At 42.9% G+C, this 22947-nt stretch overlaps 3 protein-coding genes across 6 annotated transcripts in view; 1 reads left to right on the top strand and 2 right to left on the bottom strand.

Moving 5' to 3' along the window:
* Window positions 1-22947, top strand: part of CASK (calcium/calmodulin dependent serine protein kinase) — a 384458-nt gene that overhangs the window by 204852 nt on the left and 156659 nt on the right. The gene's annotated exons all lie outside the window — the stretch shown is intronic.
* Window positions 1690-20225, bottom strand: GPR82 (G protein-coupled receptor 82). Its single transcript, XM_074977091.1, is given in 7 exon segments — window positions 1690-1873; window positions 1875-2089; window positions 2092-2596; window positions 2598-2653; window positions 2655-2755; window positions 18894-18958; window positions 20050-20225. Coding segments are annotated over 7 exon segments (1302 nt in total).
* Window positions 19240-22937, bottom strand: GPR34 (G protein-coupled receptor 34). The gene is made up of 2 exons (XM_074983399.1): window positions 22915-22937; window positions 19240-21670 (listed from the first exon to the last, which is right to left on the bottom strand). The coding sequence occupies exon 2, from the start codon at window positions 21644-21646 to the stop codon at window positions 20507-20509; it is 1140 nt and encodes a 379-aa protein (XP_074839500.1). The 5' UTR covers window positions 21647-21670; window positions 22915-22937; the 3' UTR covers window positions 19240-20506.

Genomic DNA, 22947 nt, shown 5'->3' with positions numbered 1-22947 from the left:
TCTCGGGGACAAGCTGCACATGATCCGATTACGCACCTCCTATTTTGGGTAACTGCTGGGGAGTCACCTAACGTGCAGCACCCACGGGGACACTCGAAGAAGACAGAGAAGTTACTCACCGTAGTAACGGTGGTTCTTCGAGATGTGTCCCCGTGGGTGCTCCACCACCCGCCCATCCTCCCCGCTTCGGATCTCTGTTTAGTGTTTTGCAGGAGCATCTGAGGTGGTTGGTCAAGGAACTGGCAGGGACCGGATCGCGCACGTGGCCAGGAGCGCACAAGGGAGCAGCGCGCACCGGCGCATGCGCGGTCCGGCAGAAACTGCTTGGAAGATCCGACCTGTGGCGCCAGGGTGAGCCCGACACCTTACGTGGAGCACCTACGGGGACATATCTTGAAGAACCACCGTTACTACGGTGAGTAACTTCTCTTTATCTGTGGGCTAGTACTTGAGTTTAGCTGCTTGAGTGTGTGTTACTGTTCTCTGTTTTTCTTAAGCTTAATTTTTGTTTACATTATGATGTCAGAATATTGCGCATATTTGATGCGGTCTTTTAGTTCTATACTTACGTTAATAATTTATTTGGTTACCATCCTTTTTATATAAATTAAATATTTTAGATTAACCCATATGGTGTAGGACCTGCTTTTTTAAGTGAGACTGATAATGTTCATTATTTAACAGTAGATGGACATACGCAGAATTTTACAAAAGTTTCCCAAAAACAGAACTATGGCTCCAAATGGTCATTCAAAGGACAAAACTGCTATGGATAGGCTCCACATGAAGATTTCTAGAATAAATGGTAGAAAATGTCTAAAACAATATGTTCCTCATTCCAGCCTCTAGATTTCGTCATATTTCTGTGGGCCTCTTACTCCTGTAGGTGAGTAACCCCCATCATCCCCATCTCAGCCTTATGAGCATGAAGATGTAATCTCATGCCGTGCTCCCTTCCTGAGGCTATAATAAGACCAGAAGTTGACCACCCCTATGAGACTACCACCGTTTTATTACAATCCTATCATACGTCTCCTCTCACTGAGGCTGGAATGAGACCTCATACAGGGCTGGTGACAGACTTGGGCAGGCTCTGGGCAATGTGTGCGGGGGAGACTCGACTATGGGCTCCCTGGAGGGAGCAGACCTCACGCAGAAGGGGCCCCAGGGCACCTGCATTAGCACCACCCACCTCAGTGCTGCCCAGGGTCCAAGGTCAACTTCCCCCTCTGCCTCCCGCGTCAGTAGCCCTTGCCTCTGGTGACAGACAATACTGTTCTGAGGATGATAGACAAAGTTTAAGTAAAGAGAAGAAAGACTGTTTCTTTAATTATATTCTAAGAACTCAAATATCAGACTAATATTCACTCACACTTCCTGTCAGTTTCATTGCTCAGTTCATGTAAGGGACTCAACCAATAGACAAGGAAACCACCTTCTATCTCAGTATGTCTTTGGTGTGGGAACCCACAGCCTGTCAGGTTATAAGTACTAAGGTTCACCAAGGAATATCAGAAGTGCAAACATGAGCAAACAGGTCTAAAATCCATAAATAGATTTATTTCCCTCCCACACATTTTTTAAGTTCATCTGTAAATTTAATTTTCCATGTGGACGGAAAGAATTCATTTCTAGATAGCTATGTTTGGTAAAGAGGTTTTTGTTTTGAAGTTTGTCCCATTATGAATCTTACTTATTGTTCACGTGTGTGATCTCTTTCGTATCAGCTGTGTGCCTGTGATCTTGTGATAAGGATTTTTTAAAGAGATTGTACGCCCTCTTCTTAAATGTTTTATTTAATACAAGATTTATCACAGCATCTACACTACATTTGGCAGCCGCAAGGCAAGTAAGAAAGTTTTTGTTTCCACTAATAGTTCATTCTCTGGCAGTCTTCAGTAGCAATCAGTGCATAAAAAATTGGCCTGAAAATACAATATGGAAGAAAGCAGACAGTTAATATAAACTGGATGACAAAAATGTTTCTTTTGACTCTACTGTAAATTAGGTGCTTCTTTACAATCAAAGTGTTTTTCTGTAGTTTACTCAGATGATTTGCAAGGGAATAGTATGAGGATAATAGTGTTAAGAGAAAAATAAAAAAAACTGTGCAGTAGCAATAAGAACTGAGATCTTTCCATTGTGTTCACCATATTCTGCCTCCCACTGGTAGCATCTGTCAAATTGTTCTTGTTTTGGCTGTACCTGAAAATCATATACTATAACTACTACAGCTGAACACAGAATAAAGATCCACATGCTGATGCACAAGTATTTAGCAAATTTTGGCTGGCAAAACTCTGCCAGTAGACATTTGTGTGTGAGATTTTCATTAACTGATGCTGAATATTGTGTGAGGTCATTATTTCTCATCAGTGTTCCATAGTGACCTACTGCAGTGCAACATAAAATTGCAATACTGACATACATACTGGTATGTATAAGCAGAATTCCAAAATAGTTTACTCTTTTACATGACATGGATTTATACGGCCACTGATAGCCATCTGCAAATTAGGCAGCAAGGAAGGGCATGGTAATACATACCAATAAATTTGCAATAATAAGATTTGTCAGGTAGATGTTCTGTGCTCTTTGAAAATATCCACCCAGAGAGAATGTTTCCAAAACACCCAGTAGTCAATAGGAAAGAGGTAGATAATTGGCAGAGCTGCTGTAGAAACTAATGATGGTTGAAGAAGACATGCTGAATTTCTCATTTATCCCAGGTTTTCTTGAATGAATGCCCAGTGATCTGAAAAACAATCACAATAGTTATTTTCTTCTGTAATCCATATTTAATGGCTGTCATATTTACTGCTCTCATAATTTTGCTAACAGTTTCTTTTCTTTCTCTCTGGCTCCTGAATATTTATTTCCCAGCAGTTAGCCTCCTGGAAGTTGTCATCTTAACAGTTTGCCAGTTTCTGGAATTGCAGTTGCTTTTTGAGTTGACATGAAACTTTTGCACATAACCCTAACATAGCACATGGAGCCTCAGATTTAGGAAACCTGGTTCTTAATCCAGATAGTAACAAGAGAGGGAGCCGTGCTAGTCTTTATACTATCAAAACAAAAAGCAGTCAAGTAGCACTTTAAAGTCTAGCAAAATTTATATGGTGAGCTTTTGTGGGACAGACCCACTTCTTCAGACCACAGCCATGCCAGAACAGACTCAATATATAAGGCACAGAGAACCAAAAACGGTAATCAAGGAGGACAAATCAGAAAAAAAGATCAACGTGAGCAAATCAGAGAGTTCCAAAAACCCACTGATCGCTATACTTTACCTACACCCTTCTAGCTTCCATCCTGCACACATAATTAGATCCATTGTTTACAGTCAAGCTCTTAGATAGAATTGCGTTTGCTCTGATCCAGCTGACAGAGACCAAAAACTACAAGATCTTTACCAAATATTCATAAGCCTGAATTACCCACCAGGAGAAGTAAAAAAACAAATCAACAGGGCCAGACAAATACCCAGAGGTCAGCTACTCCAAGATCGGCCCAAAAAAGCCAGGAACAGAACGCCACTGGTCATCACCTACAGCCCCCAACTCAAACCACTGCAACGAATTATTGAAGACCTTAATCAGGATGCCACACTCCAGAAGGCCCTAGGTGACATGCCTGTTCTCTCCTACAGACAACCTCCCAACCTTACGAGGATCCTCACGAACAGCCACAGTCTGTACCCCAGGAATACCAGTCCTGGAACCTTTCCTTGCAACAAAGCCCACTGCCAGCTTTGTCCACATATCTTCTCTAGAAATACCATCACTGGACCTAACCAGGTTATTCACAGAATCACGGGCACTTTCTCATGCTCCTCTACCAACATCATATATGTCATCACGTGCCAACAATGCCCAGATGCTTGTGTATTGGACAGACTTCTAACTCCCTTAGACAAAGGGTCAAGGGGCACAAAACAGACATCAAAACACTCCAGATCCACAAACCAGTTAGTCAACATTTTAATGAAATGGGCCATTCTGTTAATGACTTAAGAGTATGCGTGTTTATGAAAAAAGTTTTCGCACCGCTATTCAAAGGGAAACAGCTGAGCTGTCTTTTATATTCAGATTCGCACATCAACACATGGTTTGAACCGGGATGGGAATTTTCTGAGTCGCTATAGGGGCTTGTCTGCCTACTTGGCTTAATCTAATTCTTGACACCCCTCCCCCACCCCTCCACTCTCTGATTTGCTCACCTTGATCATTTTTTTCTGATTTGTCCTCCTTGATTACTGTTTTTGCTTCTCCATGCCTTAAATATTGAGTCTGTTCTGGTCTGGCTATGGTCTGAAGAAGTGGGTCTGTCCCACAAAAGCTCACCTAATAAATTATTTTGCTAGTCTTTAAAGTGCTACTTGACTGCTTTTTGTTCAGATTCTAACAGTAATTAATGATCTTGGACTAGGACTTCCATTTGTCTTTTCCTCAATATACTGAATTATAAAATGGCAAGAACCTGCTTCTGGCACATTTTGTTATTGTCAGATCAAACATGCTAAACAAATAAAGAATATTTTGATTGCAGAAATGTTGAATGGCATTCCCCTGCCTTCACATATAAATATAGGAGATGTGCACTAAAATGCTGCCCTCACGGATTTAGTTCATCACGAAAAATGCTGGTATTCTGTACCACTCTGTTCTGAACCCTTTTTGCGGCAGCTATAGCTATCACATTTATTCTGGTCTGATTATAAAGTATTTTCAAAGTTGATCAGGTTTTTCAGCAATCAATCCACAAATGTAAACTTTATCCAGTTTAGTTTAGTTTTCATTTTGTATTTACGTGCTGCAAATAGAGAATCTAATCTATCTGAACAGTATTAAATCTCTCAACAGTGACATCATGTCTTTCTACCATTTAAACTCATGTCAACTTGCTAGTGTAGAGAAAACTATTTTCTCCTTCATGCATACTTCTCTTGTTAATGAACTAGATCCCTAATGGGATTTTATTTAATATGTAAATTCATGGGAAAACATCAAACACATTCCAAAGTTATAAAATAACATTTATACTTTAAAACTTTCCTACAAAAAGTTATTGGATACAGTGGAGAGAAGATTCATTATAAACATGCAAAGAAAATGATACAAAGTAAGATATAGAAAACCAGATATATTATATTAGAAAACAAAGGTTTGAAAGACTTGCTTAAAAATAATGCAGTGTAAGTCCCCTTACTCTCTCAGTGCAACTACCTTTTGCATTATTATTCCCATTTAGTATCTGTTCATCTGTCTAGATTTTTAAAGAAACCGAGCCACATTCTGCTGTTAAAGTGAAGTAAATATAGAGTAACCATGAACATTGTTAGCCCACAGTCTAATATCTAATTTTTAATATGTTCAAATGAAACTAATAAAGTTAACAATTAATCTTACGTATGAAAACTGTGCAAGCACCTTTTTTGCTCAAAGACTTAATGTTTCTGTTTGAGACATTTCCTTTTCTGTCTAGCTCATTTTTGAAAATTACTTTGTTTGCTTATTTTTGCAGAGGGGAGGGGAGTGTTGCTTAAAATCAGAAAAAGGATCTAAGTATATTTATTACTCACCAGCTCTCAGAATTTCTTTTAGAGATCTGTTATAGTCAAGGCTAAGACCTATCTTCTGTTTAAAACTTGACTTTGCTCTTATTGCTTTAAATTCCAATAATAATGTGGATTTGCCTTGAAATTAGTTGACCCTCAGGAGCCATGGAGTAGAATTAGTAACCCAAATCTGGAATCTAAGGGATTTCTGAGTGTGTCCTTGAGGTGAGACTAGGAACCTTGGGAGCATGCACCAAGAACAAGACTAGGTTGACCAGTTGAGAAATGGCATGCTTGAGCCACTTCACAATGTTCCTTAAGGCTGACATAGTCTACCCTTGTGTTTTTCCCCCAAACTTGAGGGTCAGATTGTGGCTTTCGTCCTGACACAAAAGTCTCCTTCACATGATGGTTACACTCAGGCAGTGTCTATACTATGAGATAAAATTTAATTTATTAACATCTGTTTTGTAAATTTGATTTTGACCATCCTCACCTGACCATGTGCTCCTCACAAAGTCAACTTATTGCTGCCACACTCAATTGGCAAACACAGACTGTTGCAGTAGTGCATTGTGGGAACCTATCCCACAGTTCCCTCATCCCCGTAGCATTCTGGGTATGCTCGCTGGTCTTTGACGTCATCTTCCCCCATTGCACTTTCCTCGTTTCCCCCCCATGTTAAGCAAATGACCATTTTTCCCATTGGAAGGAAGGAAAAATAGGCTATCCAGAGAGATGGCAAAAAAGTTTACAGAAATATCTTTCTTCTGTAACTGAATTCTCAACTGGCCATCCACTGACTGTCCCATCTCCTGTGATTGCATCTGATCCCTATAAATAACACAGGGGGGGACAGACTGCTGAAGCTTGAAGAGCTTGAAGAAAGAGATGATAGGACTAAGTTTTTTTTTTTTTTTTTTGAAAAAAAGAGCGCTGCAGAGAGGAGAGTCGTAGGCTTTCCAGTGCACTATAAAACTTCTGTGCACAGGCTGTGTCCCACTTCCCGTGATTGCATCCAATCCCTCAAAATAACACAGAGACACTGTTGAAGTAGTTGAAGTAATCCGTGCAAATATCTTAGCCACCAGGGGAGACTTCGCCACAGCGGCAGCAAGCCCCCAAACATCTTAACTGGTGGAAGAGACTTCCCCCCAGTGGTAACAAGCCCCACGGGTCCCTTGGTAAGGGCATGGTTGGGGACAGTTGAATTAGTCCCCCTGAATGTGTTAGCTGCTAGGGGAGACTTACCCCCGTCCCCCACCAGTGACTGCAAGCCCCTGAAAATTTTTCCTGCCCTTGAAGCCCTAACCACACACAAGCCAGGTCATGGTGCTGCCTGGCAGCATGGTCAACACTGAATGGCAGTCCCATCCTTTTATTGGGTCCAGGGCTACCCACCTGATGTGGCTGAGCATGGAAAAGACTCGAACTGTGCCTGTGGGGGAAGAAAGAGGGTTTGTGCACAAATGTAAACTGCTGAGATGATGTTTCTCAGACTTGTATGCAAACGCAACCCCCACGACAGTCTTCCTGAAATGTGGTGTGGCCATTATTCAAACTTCTGAATTTGAGCTTGACACTATGCCCATCAGGTACTGACAATATTGTACTATCGATATTTGTGCTCCCTAAATCGAGCTAATAATATTTAAAGTGCAGACAGTCACGTGGTAATATCATGCTAATTTCCTTATGTTTGAATTTATCTCATAGTGTAGACGCAGCCTCAGAATGCATGACAAAAAAATGGTCCTTTGGGTGGTTAAGCACATTTGCCAAAGAGTTGAGCTCTCTTTAACCTTATGCCTAATAATCATAAGGTAAACTGACAACTCTAAACATTCACAGACAGGGTTTTTTAGCCTCAAAAACTTCAGCGAGGCTGGATAACTCAAGGGGATAGCAATAAGCTTTTGATCCTGACTCCAATTCCACAGCTAGTGTCAAATCACACCTACAGCCAAGATCTGGAAAAAGTCTGAAAGTATGTTACTAAAATCTGTCTGGTGGGGGGTTGGGGAAGGAGGCAAACTTTGGAGGAAATACGTGTTTTGAGGGGGGCAGTTAGACATCCAAATGCTTGCTGGGCCGCGGGAGAATGTGGCAGAAGTTTTAGTGCTATAGCAAGGGGAGGGAAATAAATGAGAATGGGTGGCAGGAAAGGGGAAAAAAGGTTGTTTTTAAAGGAGTGAAGGTGAGAGAAAATGGGAGGGCAGGGACTCTTCATAAGAGGAGATGGGGTGAAGGGCAGGGGGGACTGCCAACCCACTATTCTTTCTCTGTATGTAGGTTCCAGTATGAAGGGGCTGTCTCTCTTGGCAGTGGATCTGAACGCTCTTGCTACCTCCATGTGTGTGTTGGGATTTGGGGGGCCCTGCCTGTCATTAATCATCTGCTTCTCATCATGTGAACCAGAGATGAGGCAGGAGCTTGCCCATTCACACCTGTTCTCAGCCCTCACTGGGAGCATGCACCAAGAGCACACTGCTGAGAGTGGGGTGAGCAGTTGAAAACTGATTGCCACATATCACAGGCTCTCTAGCACTGCATATGGGAGGTGGAAGCACCCCATGGCATAAATGGAGCAGGTCACATGTCTGAGTTAATGTTTATAGATTGTACACTGACATAACTGGGTCAATGTAAGCTGCTTTAAATCGACCTAGTGGTATAGTGTAGATCAGTCTTCAGATGACAGAACACACCCATCACATTGACCCTCTTCTGTCAGTGGAAGCACTCCTGGTGAGGATGCGCACCACCGACAGAAGGAGGGTAGTGGGGGTAAGTGACTGTAATTAGAGTAGGTCAACTTAGGTTTGTAGTGAAAACGTGCCCTCAGACCATTTCATTGATCTGGCTGGGCCACTTGACACCTATCTGTGCCTCTTGTGCTTTTGATGGCTGGGTAAACCCCTTTCTTCTGTTGTTCCTAAAATATCTCCCTTTCAGCATTATCTTGTGCTTCAGTATTTGGATACAGGAAAGTAGCTGATGAAGAATTTTCGTAACAGAGCACATCTTCCTTAAAGGATGACTCATCTAAGTCCTCTAAAATTCAAGTGCTTATGTGGATTGTCTTGAAATTTGCTGTGACTCAGGAGAGTGTAGGGTGGGTTACAGATCCACATCTGGGCATTTTTGAACAAGAGTCTCTGCATGAGACACATCCCCTATCCCCACCACCGTGCTTGGAGGACTAGCGTTTCATAAATTTCAGAGATTCCAGTAACTTTGAAGCTTGAAACCCACATTGAACAGAAATCTCAGAACGAACTGTAAATATTTGGGTAAATTTGCCTTGATGAAGGGTTTTTTTTGTTTTTTTTTTGTTTTGTTTTGTTTTGTTTTTTTGTCCGTCTCATTTAGAGAAATGTAATGTGAGTATGGTAGATAATTCAGAAGGCACTCAAACTAATTTTGAAAAGAAGATAAATTGCTCATATGAATCTGTGCTGGAAGGGAAGGATGACTATGGATATAAAAAGCAGATATAAAATGTGAATGCCAAATTATCCACTTCCCTTTTGCCACCCTGCTCCCTGTGGGTATGGCTGCAAGACATTCAAAACCCACAGCTGATCTGGGTCTGCTGACAAAGGCTTATGGGGCTTGAGCTGTGGGGGTGTAGATTTTCAAGCTCAGCTGCAGACGAGACTCTGGCATTCTTCCTCCCTCAGAGGTTCCAGAGCTTGGACTCGAGCCTGAGCCCAAACATCTACACTGCTTTTCAGCCCTGCAGTATGAGCCTCGGTGAGCAGACCTGACCCAGCAGCAGGTGCTATATTGTTGTGTAGATGTTGTGTCCTAGAAACTGCAGGGGGAAGGAATCCTTGAACTCAGAGGGTGGGGTGTTTCAGCTCGTTGCCTTGCCCCAATATGAGCTAGGTTCTTTGAGGTAGGCGCAGCAGGGGAGGAGGCCCAGCTGAGGGCATAGGAGTAATGGGAGTGTGGGCTGTGAAGCATAAGGGACCACAAGTAATTCAGACTTCTTCTTTGAGTGGTCCCCGTGGGTGCTCCACAATAGGCGTCGGGCTCGCCCAGCGCCGCAGATCAGAATTCTAGCAGTTTCTATTGGATCGCGCATGCGCCGATGCGTGCCGCTCCCTTGCGTGCCCTTGGTCATGCGCGCGATCCTGTCCCCGCCAGTTTCTTCTCAGCCGCCATCGGCTGCAGACGGAATCCGCTCCGGCTAAAGCCTGAGACAGATAAGATAGTTGTTTTTATGTGTTAGTTCGTTGTTTGTCACTATTATACAAAAAAAAAGAAAGAAAGAGAAGAGCATATTAAATAGCAGAGAGAAGAGGAACGAAGGAGAGAGGGGCGGACAATAGGCTGTTAAGCCGTCCACTGCCCTGAAGGCTGTGAACGTTATTTTGGGTTAGAAAGCACTGATTAGTGGCTAAGTACCCTATTAACAGTAAAGACTCACCACGATGGCTTCCTCGGGGTTTAAGAAGTGTGAGTCATGCCGCGAGGCTATGCCGGCCTCAGATGGGCATAGTGAATGCATTCGTTGCCTGGAGGAGTCTCATGTTACCCAGAAGTGTTCCCACTGCGCTAAGCTTACAGCCAGGGCCAGGAAGGACAGAGAAATGAGGCTCAAAATGATCTTGTCTGATAAGGCCCTCCAGCCTGAGCCGCCGGAGAAGCCTCACACAGAAGGGCCCTCTGGGTCGCATAAAAGGAAGGCAGCCTCTTTGACCCCCTCTCTGCAGAAGAGGAGGAAACTCTCCCTGGCTCGATCCTTGCCGGCGGTCCCAACGAGCAGGACGGGTGGAACGCAGAGCCCCCAACCGTGAGCTGATGAAAGTGGCAGCGCAGCAGCGCACGTGGCCGAGGCCGGGCCTCCGACTATACAGCAGGCGGCACGGAAGGCGCCGCGAGCACCAGTGCGGCAAGCGCCGGAATCGGCAGCGCCGCCGCAAGCGGCACCGGCTCCCGCGGCACTGATGGCGCAGGGGCACCCAGCACGGAGGAAGCTACCCGCGCGGTACTGCTGTTGACAGTGCCAAGATCCCCAGCACGGGAGGGGGCGGCGCCCACCCTACAGGGGAGAGGCAAGGCTAGAGCTAAAAGCCGGCACCTTAGTCCATTTCCAGGAGGGGCTGTGATGCACTCATCACCCAGCCCCCCTCCTGAGATAGATACGCCGCACCGCCGGGCGGCAACTCCACCGGCTTATTTCGGGCCTCCCTCTCCGTTCCTCCAACCAATTTCGCCGTGGCCCAGGCCACCTTCACCATTTTTGGGCATGGATCCCCTTGAGTACTATCACAAACCAGCTTCACCACTATCAATGTCGTCATGGAGATCCCGCTCTCCCAGACATCATGTGTACACTCCCCGATCGTGGTCCAGGTCTCCATCACCGGGCCCTCGCCCATGTTGTTATGGTCGTCCCCATCATACTGAACACAGACACCGCAGGTCTAGATCCAGGGGCAGGTCCTCTCTTACTACTCGTCAATACTCCCGTGTACACTCTCGCTCTGGGACGGGAATGCAGTTGTCCTGGGGGAATTAGGTCCAGAGTCCCGAGACTTCCCTTCACAGCCCACCAGGGAGCGAGTATACCACCAAACTCGGGAGCCAGAAGATTTGGGGGAGGCTTACCCCAGCGGTTCCTCCTCAATCCTCCCCAGATGAGGCCATTGCCCCCAGGGATGTCTCCCCTCTGGATGATGTTAAACAATTCCAGGAGCTGTTCAAAAGAGTAGCATTCACGCAGGACATTCAAATAGCAGAGCTGCAGGAGAAGCACCATAAACTCCTGAAAAATTTGAGACCCCCGGTTTCATCTAAAATCGCTATCCCACTGGACGAAGCCATTATGGAGTCAGCCACTAACATATGGCAGACTCCGGCCCCTATTCCGCCTACGAACAAGAGAGCAGATAAGAAGTACTTCATCCCAGCCACGGGCATGGAGTTCCTGTTTAGCCACCCACAACCCAATTCTTTGGTGGTCGAATTGTCCCAGCAGAGGTCGAAGATGTCTCAGTACAAATCAGGGGGCTCGGATAAAGATGCTAAGAAATTAGAGCTGTTCGGCAGGAAGGTCTACTCCTCCTCTACCCTATTACTGAGAGTGGCAAATTACGTGGCACATCTATAAAACCATAATTTTGACAATTACTCTAGACTCACTCCTCTCATGGATTCACTTCCGGAGGACAAGAAGCCAGTGTTAAAGGTGATTGTCCAAGAGGGTTATGCGGCATCGCAGACGGGAGTCCAGATTGCCCTGGACGTGGCGGACACAGCGGCCTGTTCAACAGCCACAGCAGTGGTAATGCGTAGGGAATCCTGGCTCCAGATGTCCGGTATCCCCAGAGACCTACAGGCGAAGATCGTGGATCTTCCTTTTGACAAGCAAAAGCTGTTTGTGGACTCAATCGACTCAGTCCTCCACTCCAGCAAAGACTCGAGGGCCACACTTAAGACCTTGGGTATTTATACTCCCCTATACAAGAAAAAGAAATTCTATCCTCAGCAAAGACGCTACGCTTACCAACCACAGCACGCACAATATCAACGAGGCTATGACCAAGGGTGCCATCAACAGCAGCAGCAGTACAGGGCCCCCAGGCGATGTTCTCAACAAAGCCGTACACCCTCAGGGCAAGCCCAGAAACAGCAAGTTTGACGGGTATGTCGAGGACTGCACTATCAACACCATCGCTCAATGCCATCCTCATCTCATGTTCCATCATCGCCTCAAACCATTCCTCTCCCAATGGCAAAAGATCACAACAGACAAATGGGTGCTAGAAATTATAGCCATGGGTTACACGATCCCCTTCCAGTCACTTCCACCGATGAAACCTCCCACCCAGCCTCATCTCAGGGATGCTGCCCACAAGGCGAAGCTGAAGCAGGAGGTAGATCACCTCATGTTCATAGGGGCAGTGGAAAGAGTGCCGGAACAATTCCAAGGGAAAGGCTTTTACTCACGCTACTTCCTAACAGAGAAGAAAACAGGAGGCTGGAGGCCGATTTTGGATCTATGGGGCCTCAACCATTACTTGTGCAAGCAGCGCTTTCGGATGATTACAGTTGCCTCCATACTTACGGCACTGGACGATGGAGACTGGTTTGCAGCCCTCGACTTACAGGGCACCCACAATGTGAAGGCAGATCAGCTGAGCAGGTGCTTCGCACTCACACACAAATGGCAGATGCGCTCTGACCTGCTACGGCGCATATTTCGTGCTTGGGGTTTTCCCCAAGTCGATTTGTTTGCCACCCAGTACAACAAGAAGTGTCCCCAGTACTGCTCCAGAGCAGGAATGGGGTGGAGGTCCCTGGGGGACACATTTATGATTTCATGGAAGGGCCCTCTACTCTACGCATTTCCCCCCCACAACGCTTATCCACAAGGTTCTGCAGAAAGCCAGAAGGGAGAGAGCTCGCATGATACTTATAGTTCCAACTTGGGACCGGCAACAATGGTTTCCCTTGCTTCTGCGCATGTTGGATCGTCCACCACTCCCCCTACCGGTGGCGCTGGACTTACTCACACAGGCTCAGGGGTCCATAGTGCACCCGCACCCTCAGGGACTCCGCCTACAAGCATGGTTAATCCATGGCTCAGCGCCTTAGAGAGCACGTGTACGGAGGGAGTATGACAAGTCTTGGAGTGTAGCCGAAGGACCTCCACCAGGAGGACTTACGAACAGAAATGGACACGCTTTACAGCCTGGTGTTCTGCCAAACAGTTAGCTCCCCTTGACATTCCTAAAACTGTAATACTAGAATACCTATTGGACCTCAAACGAGACGGGCTTTCTCTATCCTCGCTAAAGGTCCACCTCGCTGCTATATCAGCTTTTCGGCATAAAGAGGAAGGGCCCACCGTATTCACCCACCCTATCATCACAAGGTTCTTGAAGGGGCTGGTAAACCTGTACCCACCTCGAAAACCGCTACCGCCGTCGTGGGGTTTGGACTTGGTGCTCAGCGCGCTATCAGGACCACCCTTTGAACCATTAGCCACGGTACCCCTCCGACTCCTTACTATGAAAACAACCTTTCTTCTTGCGATTACGTCAGCCCGCAGGGTGAGCGAGCTCGCAGCAGTGATGGCAAGGCCGCCCTGCACAGTATTCTCAAAGGAGGCGGTAATCTTACGGTTACACACAGCCTTCGTTCCAAAAGTTTCCTCGGAGTTCCATCTTAAACGAACGAATAGTTTTACCCTCGTTTTACCCGAAGCCTCACAGCTCCAGCAAGGAGGCGCGCCTACATCTCCTACATGTGAGGAGGGCGTTGGCCTTTTACATAGACAGAACTAAGTCCTTCCGGAAAACGGACAGGCTTCTGATGTCTCTCGCTCCCAGGTCAAAAGGGGAAGGCGTCTCTTCCCAGAGAATTTCAAAGCACATTGTGTCCTGTATAAAACTGTGCTACGAGCTTCGAAAAGACCCCTTTGCTGGCCCCGCCTAGGGCTCACTCCACCAGAGCGGTGGCGGCATCAACAACCTTCTTCAAAGGAATCCCGTTAAAAGACATCTGTAGAGCTGCGACCTGGTCATCCTACGACAACTTCGCCAAGCATTATGCCCTGCATCGGGTGTTCGATGAGGATACCCGTCTGTCGATAGCAGTCTTCTCAGGGGCAAGCTGCACATGAATCGATTACCCACCTCCTTACTTGGGTTACTGCTGGGTAGTCACGTATTGTGGAGCACCCACGGGGACCACTTGAAGAAGAAAGAGAAGTTACTCACCTGTAGTAACGATGGTTCTTCGAGATGTGTCCCCGTGGGTGCTCCACCACCCGCCCATCCTCCCCGCTTCGGATCTCTGTCTGGTGTTTTTCAGGAGCATCCGAGGCAGTTGGTCAAGGAACTGGCAGGGACAGGATCGCGCACATGACCGAGGGCGCGCAAGGGAGCAGCCCACATCGGCGCATGCGCGATCCAATAGAAACTGCTAGAAGAATTCCGATCTGCGGCGCCGGGGAGCCCAACACCTATTGTGGAGCATCTACGGGGACACATCTCGAAGAACCATCATTACTACAGGTGAGTAACTTCTTTTTTTGATGGAAACAAATTTGTGGAAACAAGTTTGTCTTCTCTTCGCTTAGGGTTTCAGCTGTAGTAACTATATATGCAGCTTAATAATGTCTAAATCTGTCAAATGTTTACTGTGTTTTGCCATTACCCGCATACAACTCAGCGAAGCTTCACGTGCCTTTTCCTGAGTGCAGGTAGCCTTTGAAATGATATATATGCTCTGAAAAATCCATCCTTGAATGAAGCATTTTTTCTGATCTTAAACAGGAGCCCAGTGGATATTTGTGGTAAAAATCCATGTGCTTCATTTCATATTGCCACTTGATGTTCTGACATTGAAAGCCCAATTCTCTTCATAAATTAGATATACTGATCAAGCCTTTGGACATTGTAGCAAAATAAAACTATAAGCATCAGTCCACTCTTTTAAATTTTAAAAGAATAAAATTTTTATGTGAACTCTTTGTTTATTTTGCTGCTGTGTTTTAAACACCGGGCAATTAAACATCAAAAGCGCCAGAAGCAGTACTACAGCTTTCAGCAGTGTAAATGAGCCTAGGAATATATTCTTGGTTTTTTTTTGTTTTTTTTTCCAGCAGAAACTGATGCTAGCTCAAATTAAGCAATTAAGGAGAATCGTTTATTAATTCACACTATAATAGAGTGGAGATTCCATTGTGAGAACATGAGAGCAAGAAATGGAGGATGTGTCCTACAAGACTCTGGCTGTTAAATGTGGGAACATGAAATGGCACTATGAAATGGCACTATGAAATGAAAAGTTATAAGGTATATTTTACTCTCTGAATCTGCGACATCAGCATTTCCTGATACTGCCTTCTAATGCAACATGTAGTACTCCTTGTACAGATATGCCAACATTTCCCGGTATCAAGTAGTTAAATTATGTGCTCATTCTAATTTTTAATGCTAATGTTTTTCTTCTCTGCAGCTAGGTAGCAATTAATAACGTGTTCATGGGCAAAAAATAATCAGCTCTTACATCTGTTTGATGTTGTGATATATATTAGTGGTACTATGACACCAGATTTTCATGCATGGCCCGCGGGCCACATACAGCCACACACAGCTGAGCCATAGGTGTCTGCTAATGGCCACTGCTCCATGCAGGGTCCCAGTTCCTGTCTGACCACCCATATGTTGAACTCCAGCCTTCCCAGCCCTGTGGATGGGGATGGTAGGGCTCAAGGGTCAGCAAGCCAGCCTGTCCCACATAGAGTGGGATTCCAGGACTGTTTGGCTGTGCTGCCACCTGCCCTGCAAGGCAAACTCCAGGTTCTTTAACAGTGATTCCCACCTGGAGCTCTGCTCCTGGCCTCACTTTGTGGAAGGATGTAATATTGGAGGTTTTTCTGGGCACTGCTGAAAGAGTTGAATCAAGGTAAATTGCTTACAGCGGGACTACTTGCAGCGTAAGAGTGGATGTTCTCCACTATAAGGCACACCAAACCAGTTACAAAGAGCACTTTTGTTGCCATGCTGGCCAGCAAGAAGTCACACGAGCAATTTGCTTACATACTCCAGCTTCCCTTGTGCCCTCCTTACACAGAGGTTATGAAAACCAATCTCACCAAATCAAAACAGATTCTTCCAGTCCCAGAAGACCAGTCATGTTCTCAGGTCAATACATAACTTAAAATCTTACTTAAAAAGAGCATGCTGTGCCAGTCCTTTAGAATCTAAAATCTGAAGGTTTATTAATAAAAAGAATAGGTTGAGAGTAAAATTGTTAAAGCAATCAAATGACATACATCAGTCACAAAGTTCTTGATGCAGGCTTGCAGTAGAGATGGAGTAGGCTGCTATCTTAAATGTCTGTAGAACATGTCCTTTGTTAGGATGGGTCCTCAATACATCCGGGCTCAACTCATAACAGAGATATTCCTGAAGTGATGAGCTGGATTGGAAATGAAGGCCCCCCTTTTACCCTTTGTCCATGTGGAGGGAATTCCATTATTCCTTCCTGAGTGGGAGCACATCCCAGATGGAGCCTGTGACAAGGGCAGGATCACCTGCCCAAGTCCTCTCTAGGCAATCTACCATTGCCTCTTTGCTGGGTGACACCTTACAACCAGGTTCCTCTGAGGTAGATCGGAATCTGATAAGGGCCTTTGTCTATCAAGTATTGCTTCATTTGACATGAAACTCTTTGACAATAGGTTGTCACATCTCCTATTGTGGTCTCCCAGAAAATAAAATACAAGTACAGAGCCAGTACTTATAACTCCACAGATAAATATGATACATATGAGCAGTATAAGCATGTTCAATGAATCACCAGCTTTCATTAGACACCTTACTTGGCATAAGATTTGGTGCAAACATAGAACAGTGGTTGCAATAATGTTTAGATATTCATCTTAAAATCCAGTAATGTCAGAAATGGGTCTCTGAGCTGGAGGTGCTAGGCATTGGGTTCATGGGGAGGAAGAGGTTGCAGGGAGAACATTGCATTAGAAACTGCGGGTTGGGGGTGGAGGAACTCCACAGGCAGTGGGACCTTTGGGGGAAGGGGCAGAGCAGAAATGGGGAAGAGCAGAGTGAGGGCAGGAAGTTGGCATTTAGAGATGCTTATGGTCCCCTAGCCCTTTCAATGTCACGGTCAAAGGGTTTTAAAAACCATAAAGTTGATGATTTCAGCTATTTAAATATGAAATTTCCCAGAATGATGATTGTAAGGGTCCTGACCTAAAAAGGAGTTTGGGGTGTGTGGTGGCTCACAGTTGTTGTAGGAGCAGTTGTAACACTGAAAGATGAGATTTCATTGTCCGTTACACATTCTTCATGGCTGTGAATTTGGTAGGGTCCTACATATTCTACTTTCTGTCCCTGGCAAGACATCCTTTTTGGTTGGTTTATCTGCTGTAATAAAATGAATTCTATAATGAAATTTAGCATATGGATTTTTCTCTTTAAAAGCATTTTAAAGGAAAAAAAAGTTCTTGCAGAGGAGTTAGTATGACTTACTCATGCTGGCTCATAAAATTTCAACAGTTGTTTCTGGAAATATTATGTTAAAATAATTACTGCTTACCACTGCCAGCACCACCAAATGGGGAATAGCAGTGATAGAAAAGGAAAAGTAGACAAACACAAGTATTTTGTATTTATGGCTTCCATTTTCAAACAAGGAAAATGTGTAAAAATCCCCAAATATTTACAGATTTGCTTTGCATATGAAAATTCAAATCAGGACAAAGCAGGGACTTAAACCTGGGTGTGTCACTCTCTTCCTGGTCCCAACCCCCAGCTGTGCCCAAGAAAGCTTCCTGATGAAACTCTTGTTAAAATAACTATTTTCTGACCAAACATTACATCAAAAAAAAAACAAAAACCTTGACTAGTTTTCATATGTAATTCTGTTACAAGTACCATATCAGCAAAGTGCTTAGATACCTGCTTAAGTCCCGTCAGAGTCGAGTACTTTACTTTGAGGGTGGTGTAAGGTCTGTGTTTAAATATTTTACTCATTTTGGACCAGAAATGTGTAGTCATTGCTCTATTGGTATATATTAATAATTTATGTTCCATAAATTTTGCAATTTCCAGTGCCTTTGGTTAAGTTTTATAATTCAGAAGTGACATTGATACATTGATAATTATAACTGTATTCAGTAGTGATAGGCACATCCCAGAAAAGTCTGTTGCATTTTTGGTTGGAGCCCTGGGACCTTTAAATTGCCATTTGTGGCATTGCACCCTTGGCTTTGGTTGGCACTGAAGAGAAGATTTGGGGAGGCTAGCATCCAGCTCCACATCTTCCACTTGATGCCACGCCCCTTCTGCTGTCCCAGAGCTGCCACCCCCGCATCTTGCCCAGGGCCCAGCAAAGTCTGCCTGCCCCCTGGTATCCAGAGCAGCATTTTTCTTTCACAAGTAAGCCATATACAAATTATTAAAACACAAAAGCCCACCCTTACATCCAATAGGCTCAGATTGTGCTGTCATAGCTTCAGAACTTAATATTTTTCATTGTCCTGATTTGAGTGATTATTTGCTTTTCTAGAAAAAATTACAATAGCAAAATTAATGATGGCTTTAAAAAAACATGTAGACTTTTCCTATAATCCAAGGGCATTTTCCATTTGATTTTGGCTTTCCCTAAAGTTATTTTTGAGAACAAACTGAAACTTTAAGAATTTTCATGCTTGTGTTTGGTTCATTGAAGATATCCAAGAATGTGCCATTATCATAACACTGTTTCTCTCGACTATAACCTTTGAATGAGCTTTAACATCTCTTCTTGTTTCTCTGTTCAGTTACCTCATTGAGTGGGATCTTCAACATACTTTCAGTTTGTGTTAAAGTGAAAGCTTTTCTGCGTTTTATTTCATTTGTAGTTTGTTTGCTAGTTCTGGAAAGAAGAAAAAGAGAAATGTGTGAACTATTTGATCTGTGAGTGTTCTGGAGAGAAGGATGTGATTTCTTGTGAACTTATAGCGTGTGAAAACAGAAGAAGAAGACAGTGTGACAATTACCAACTTTGATATTTCTAGAAATTTAAAATATTTCTATAAATTCTGAAAAACAGATTACCACTGGAGCTACTTTAACAATCAATCTTTAATACCATTTGTATATGTTAAAACATTCAAGAAGAAAGTAAATGTTGGGCCTGTAAGTAAAACTTGTAAGAATCACATTCTTTCTAAAGAAAATACAAAGAGGCCACAGCTTTTAAATATAATCATATGGTTACCAGTAATTGTGGTTTAGTGAACACATTTACATCCAGCTGCACCAAAGAGGAACAATAACATACTTGCAGAAAATCTACACTAAAATGATGCCCAAAATGTAAAAGAAATGGTTTGTGAAATCTTAGTTCCATTGAGGCCAATAGGAGTTTTGCTGCTGACTGGAACCAGAATTTTCCCTTGTGTTTCAAACATGGAAGTTTAGACGTGCAACATCATGCCTTAGGACCTGATCTTACAAAGGTATAGTGAGCAATGATATGACTGTTCTCCTCAACTTCAGTATAGCTACTCACTTGAATAAAACTATTCACGTTTTTATAGGATTGGACCCTATATTTTAGAGTTTAAAACAAATTCAGGCCTAGCTAGCGTTCTGGTCTCCTAGGTGAGAGATTAGAATTCTGTTCTTAGTGTAACCCCATCACTCTGAGTCATCAAGGCTAGTTTAACTTCATTAAAAGTTATACTCTGCCTGGTTTTAATCTTGAATTGGGATACATACCATGCCTTCCATATTTAATATTTATTATTATTTGAATAACATCATTGGTGAGTGTTATATCAAAAGAAATTATCTCTACCATGGCACATTATATTTGAAAATAAGTGGTTTTAGAAATAAGTAAATAGATATTAAGATCAAAACCTATGGTTACATCTACATGGGAAGCCTCTGTCGACAGATGTCACTGTCGGTAGAGATTTCCCAGCAAGACCTCTGTGAACAGATTGTAGCTACACATACAAGCAGATCAAATGACCAATCCGCTCTGTTGACAGAGAGCAGCTAGATTGCCAGGCCCTCTCTCGATAGATGAAGAGCTGGGTTTTGTTGATAAACTCTCTGCGGAGTGCTAGATGCTTGGCAGGTTTTGTTGACAAAAGACCAGTTGTGTTGACAGAAGGTGCCCTTGTACACATGGCCAATGTGATTGGGATTTAATCATTTTTAATGATAAAAATATTAAGTATTTTCTCACCAGAAATCATTTTAATTTGTTTAAGCAGATGAAATATATCCTCCTGCAATTCTAAAAAAGGTAGGAAAGAGAGGCTTTTCTTGAGGCTGTACTATAAGCTCTGTATCACCAGACATTCCTGTACACATCAACATCCAGTGTCGGTTCTCTACATTATCTAGTAGTCTGCTTGCCTTTTTGAGACACTGTTGTCTTTCTGAGACACTGTTGTCCATTAAGCAATCACATGAGGGATGTTTTCTTTTTAAAGCTTAAATGAGTGGTAATGGTAGATGCAGTATCATGACGAGACTGCCCAGGTTTCATTTCTGAAACACTGTCACTCATACTTGTGTCTCCTTGACGTCTTCTACAAATAAGTTGTAATACTGTCTTACGAACATTGCTAGACATTAGGAAATACATAATTGGATCTAAGCAGCTGTTGAAAGATGAAAGTACAAGCATAATCTCATTGCATTTGTGAATTATCTCCTTCCAGTAACAAGATGTGTGCTGTAATTGTGATGTGATGTAGATAAAACGGAATATGTGATATGGAACAAAGCAGAGGGTGAAAATAGTAAGTACAATGAAGGAGTTCCTTGCAGTGGTGCTGTACTTTCCAGAATTAGGAAAATCTGCTCTTTTCTTGGAAATTTTCAGAAGGTTCTCTGCAATTTTAGCGTAAGAAAGTATTAGTAGAAAGAAAACTATCCAAAAAATTATAACAAGAATATAGTTTAAAATTGCTTCCATTTTTGCATTATGTTTATCTCTGTAGTGGAAGCACATAGTAGAATTGTATTCCTCCCTCCTAACAGACTGAGCAACTATCACTGTGAGTCCTGTTATTGCAATTGTCCACAATATGCAACAGATATATCTGCTTCTTGTAGCTGTTAATATCTTTGGACGTTGTATAGACTTGTTAATTTTTACATAACGATCCATGCTAATTAATCCCAGTAGTACGATGCTGATGTACATGTTCATATAAAATAGGCTTCCGACAATCTTGCAGAAAATCAATCCCAATATCCATGTGTTTTTGTTGATATGATATGATATACGGAAGGGGAGGCAAAAGATCAGTAGGAGATCTGCAATGGCTACGTTAAGCAGGTAGATCTGGATGGAATTTCTTCTGTGATTAATGCGCAAGAAAGCAAACAAGGCTACAATATTGCCAGCCAGTCCAACGACAAAAATAATGGAGTAAAAAATTATGAAAGCAAGAGACAATGAGCCTTCATTTATGAGACATTTGGTAGCATTTGTTTTTTCTGAAGAGAAGTTTCTGGTTAGCTCAGTTTGGTTATTCCAGAAGCCTTTCTCGTACAGAGAAGAGGTCAGGAATTCAGATGAAGATGCCTCCATCATCTGTTGCTGCTTTCTTACACCGTCCTGAAAGGATGCAAAGAGCAATACTGAATTGTTCATTGTGATATTAATTTTGTATATTAAGATACTTTGCCATAAACACAGTCTTAAATTAAATATAGATGTTTAAAGGCAGCAGCAATAATAGCAAATACAAATATCTGCAATTCATTAACCACCATCAGAGTGAGTTGGGCAGAAGAACTTTCAACCTCGTTTCAAAATTTTGAGGCACTTATTTGTTGTAGACCTCTCTTTTCACCTTTTTACTCTGAGTGCAAAAGCAGACTCTGAAGCAAAATGCGTGCAAAAATTAATGGGTTCTTGTGTTTTATTTTTGGTTCTGTTACATGAGAGCAACTTTCCAAATATGGAAATAAAAATATGCGCACATTAAATGATATCATCTTTGTGCTGGGCTGGGGAGTGTTAACCTAAATCTTTGGTTTTGATAGCTCACAGTTCCACACTTTTTTGTTTTTATGACTCTAACAGACCAACGAATTTTGAAGGGCAAGGTTGAGAGGAAGTATCCTGAATTCCTTTTTACAGCAAACTCTCATCTATGTACTAACCCTTGAAAGCAGACAGTGTAATTGAATATGGGATACAATACTAACAGTGCAGGTGGCAACAATATAATACAGAAGAAAAAAAATCTGAATATTGCTGTAAGAGGTAATACCAGGGATAAAGATACTAACAGAGAGAGAGCTGTGTTAAGATATACACTTGACAAAGATCTAAAATAATTTTGTATGCTATGTTGGCAGTTCTTATCATAGTATATAATATTCTTATGATAGATAACAGTAAATAATATACTGAAAATGACTTCACACTGTAAATAATCTTACACAGATTGTCATATGTCTACCATATTGTCGTATAGTATTATTCAGACCATAAACTATTGTAAAACAAGTATATTTGATCTACTCAAGAGCATGTTTATTTCTATTGTACTTTTGCATACCATCTTTTACTTTAATTAAGCACTATTCGTGGGGGATAAAACCTTGATACTATTATTTATGTAGTCAGTTTTGTGTAAAAAGAGAAGTGAAAATTAAGCAAGTTATTAAAGCATTACGAGCAAAGTTCTTCTCATCTGCAAGGACAGATATCACAGGTAGCAAATCAGACGTCATTTACTTAAACTGAGGCTTGTAATGAAATGTTTTAAGTACCTGAATGATCTATAGCATCTTTATAATCTATATTTCATCTGAACTTTAGAACATGTTAATTAAAAGGGAAATACTCACATTCTTTTTAATAGGGACGTCTTCTGTTGACTG

This window comes from Carettochelys insculpta, chromosome 1 (genome assembly GCF_033958435.1).
Source record: "Carettochelys insculpta isolate YL-2023 chromosome 1, ASM3395843v1, whole genome shotgun sequence".
Classification (NCBI taxonomy): Eukaryota; Metazoa; Chordata; order Testudines; family Carettochelyidae; genus Carettochelys; species Carettochelys insculpta.
The sequence above is the reverse complement of the archived record's forward strand: the minus strand, read 5'-3'. Positions and strand labels throughout refer to the sequence as shown.

Excerpts from the sequence above, each read along its gene's own strand:
- GPR34 (XM_074983399.1), bottom strand. The coding sequence starts at position 21,646 with ATGATGGAGGCATCTTCATCTGAATTCCTGACCTCTTCTCTGTACGAG.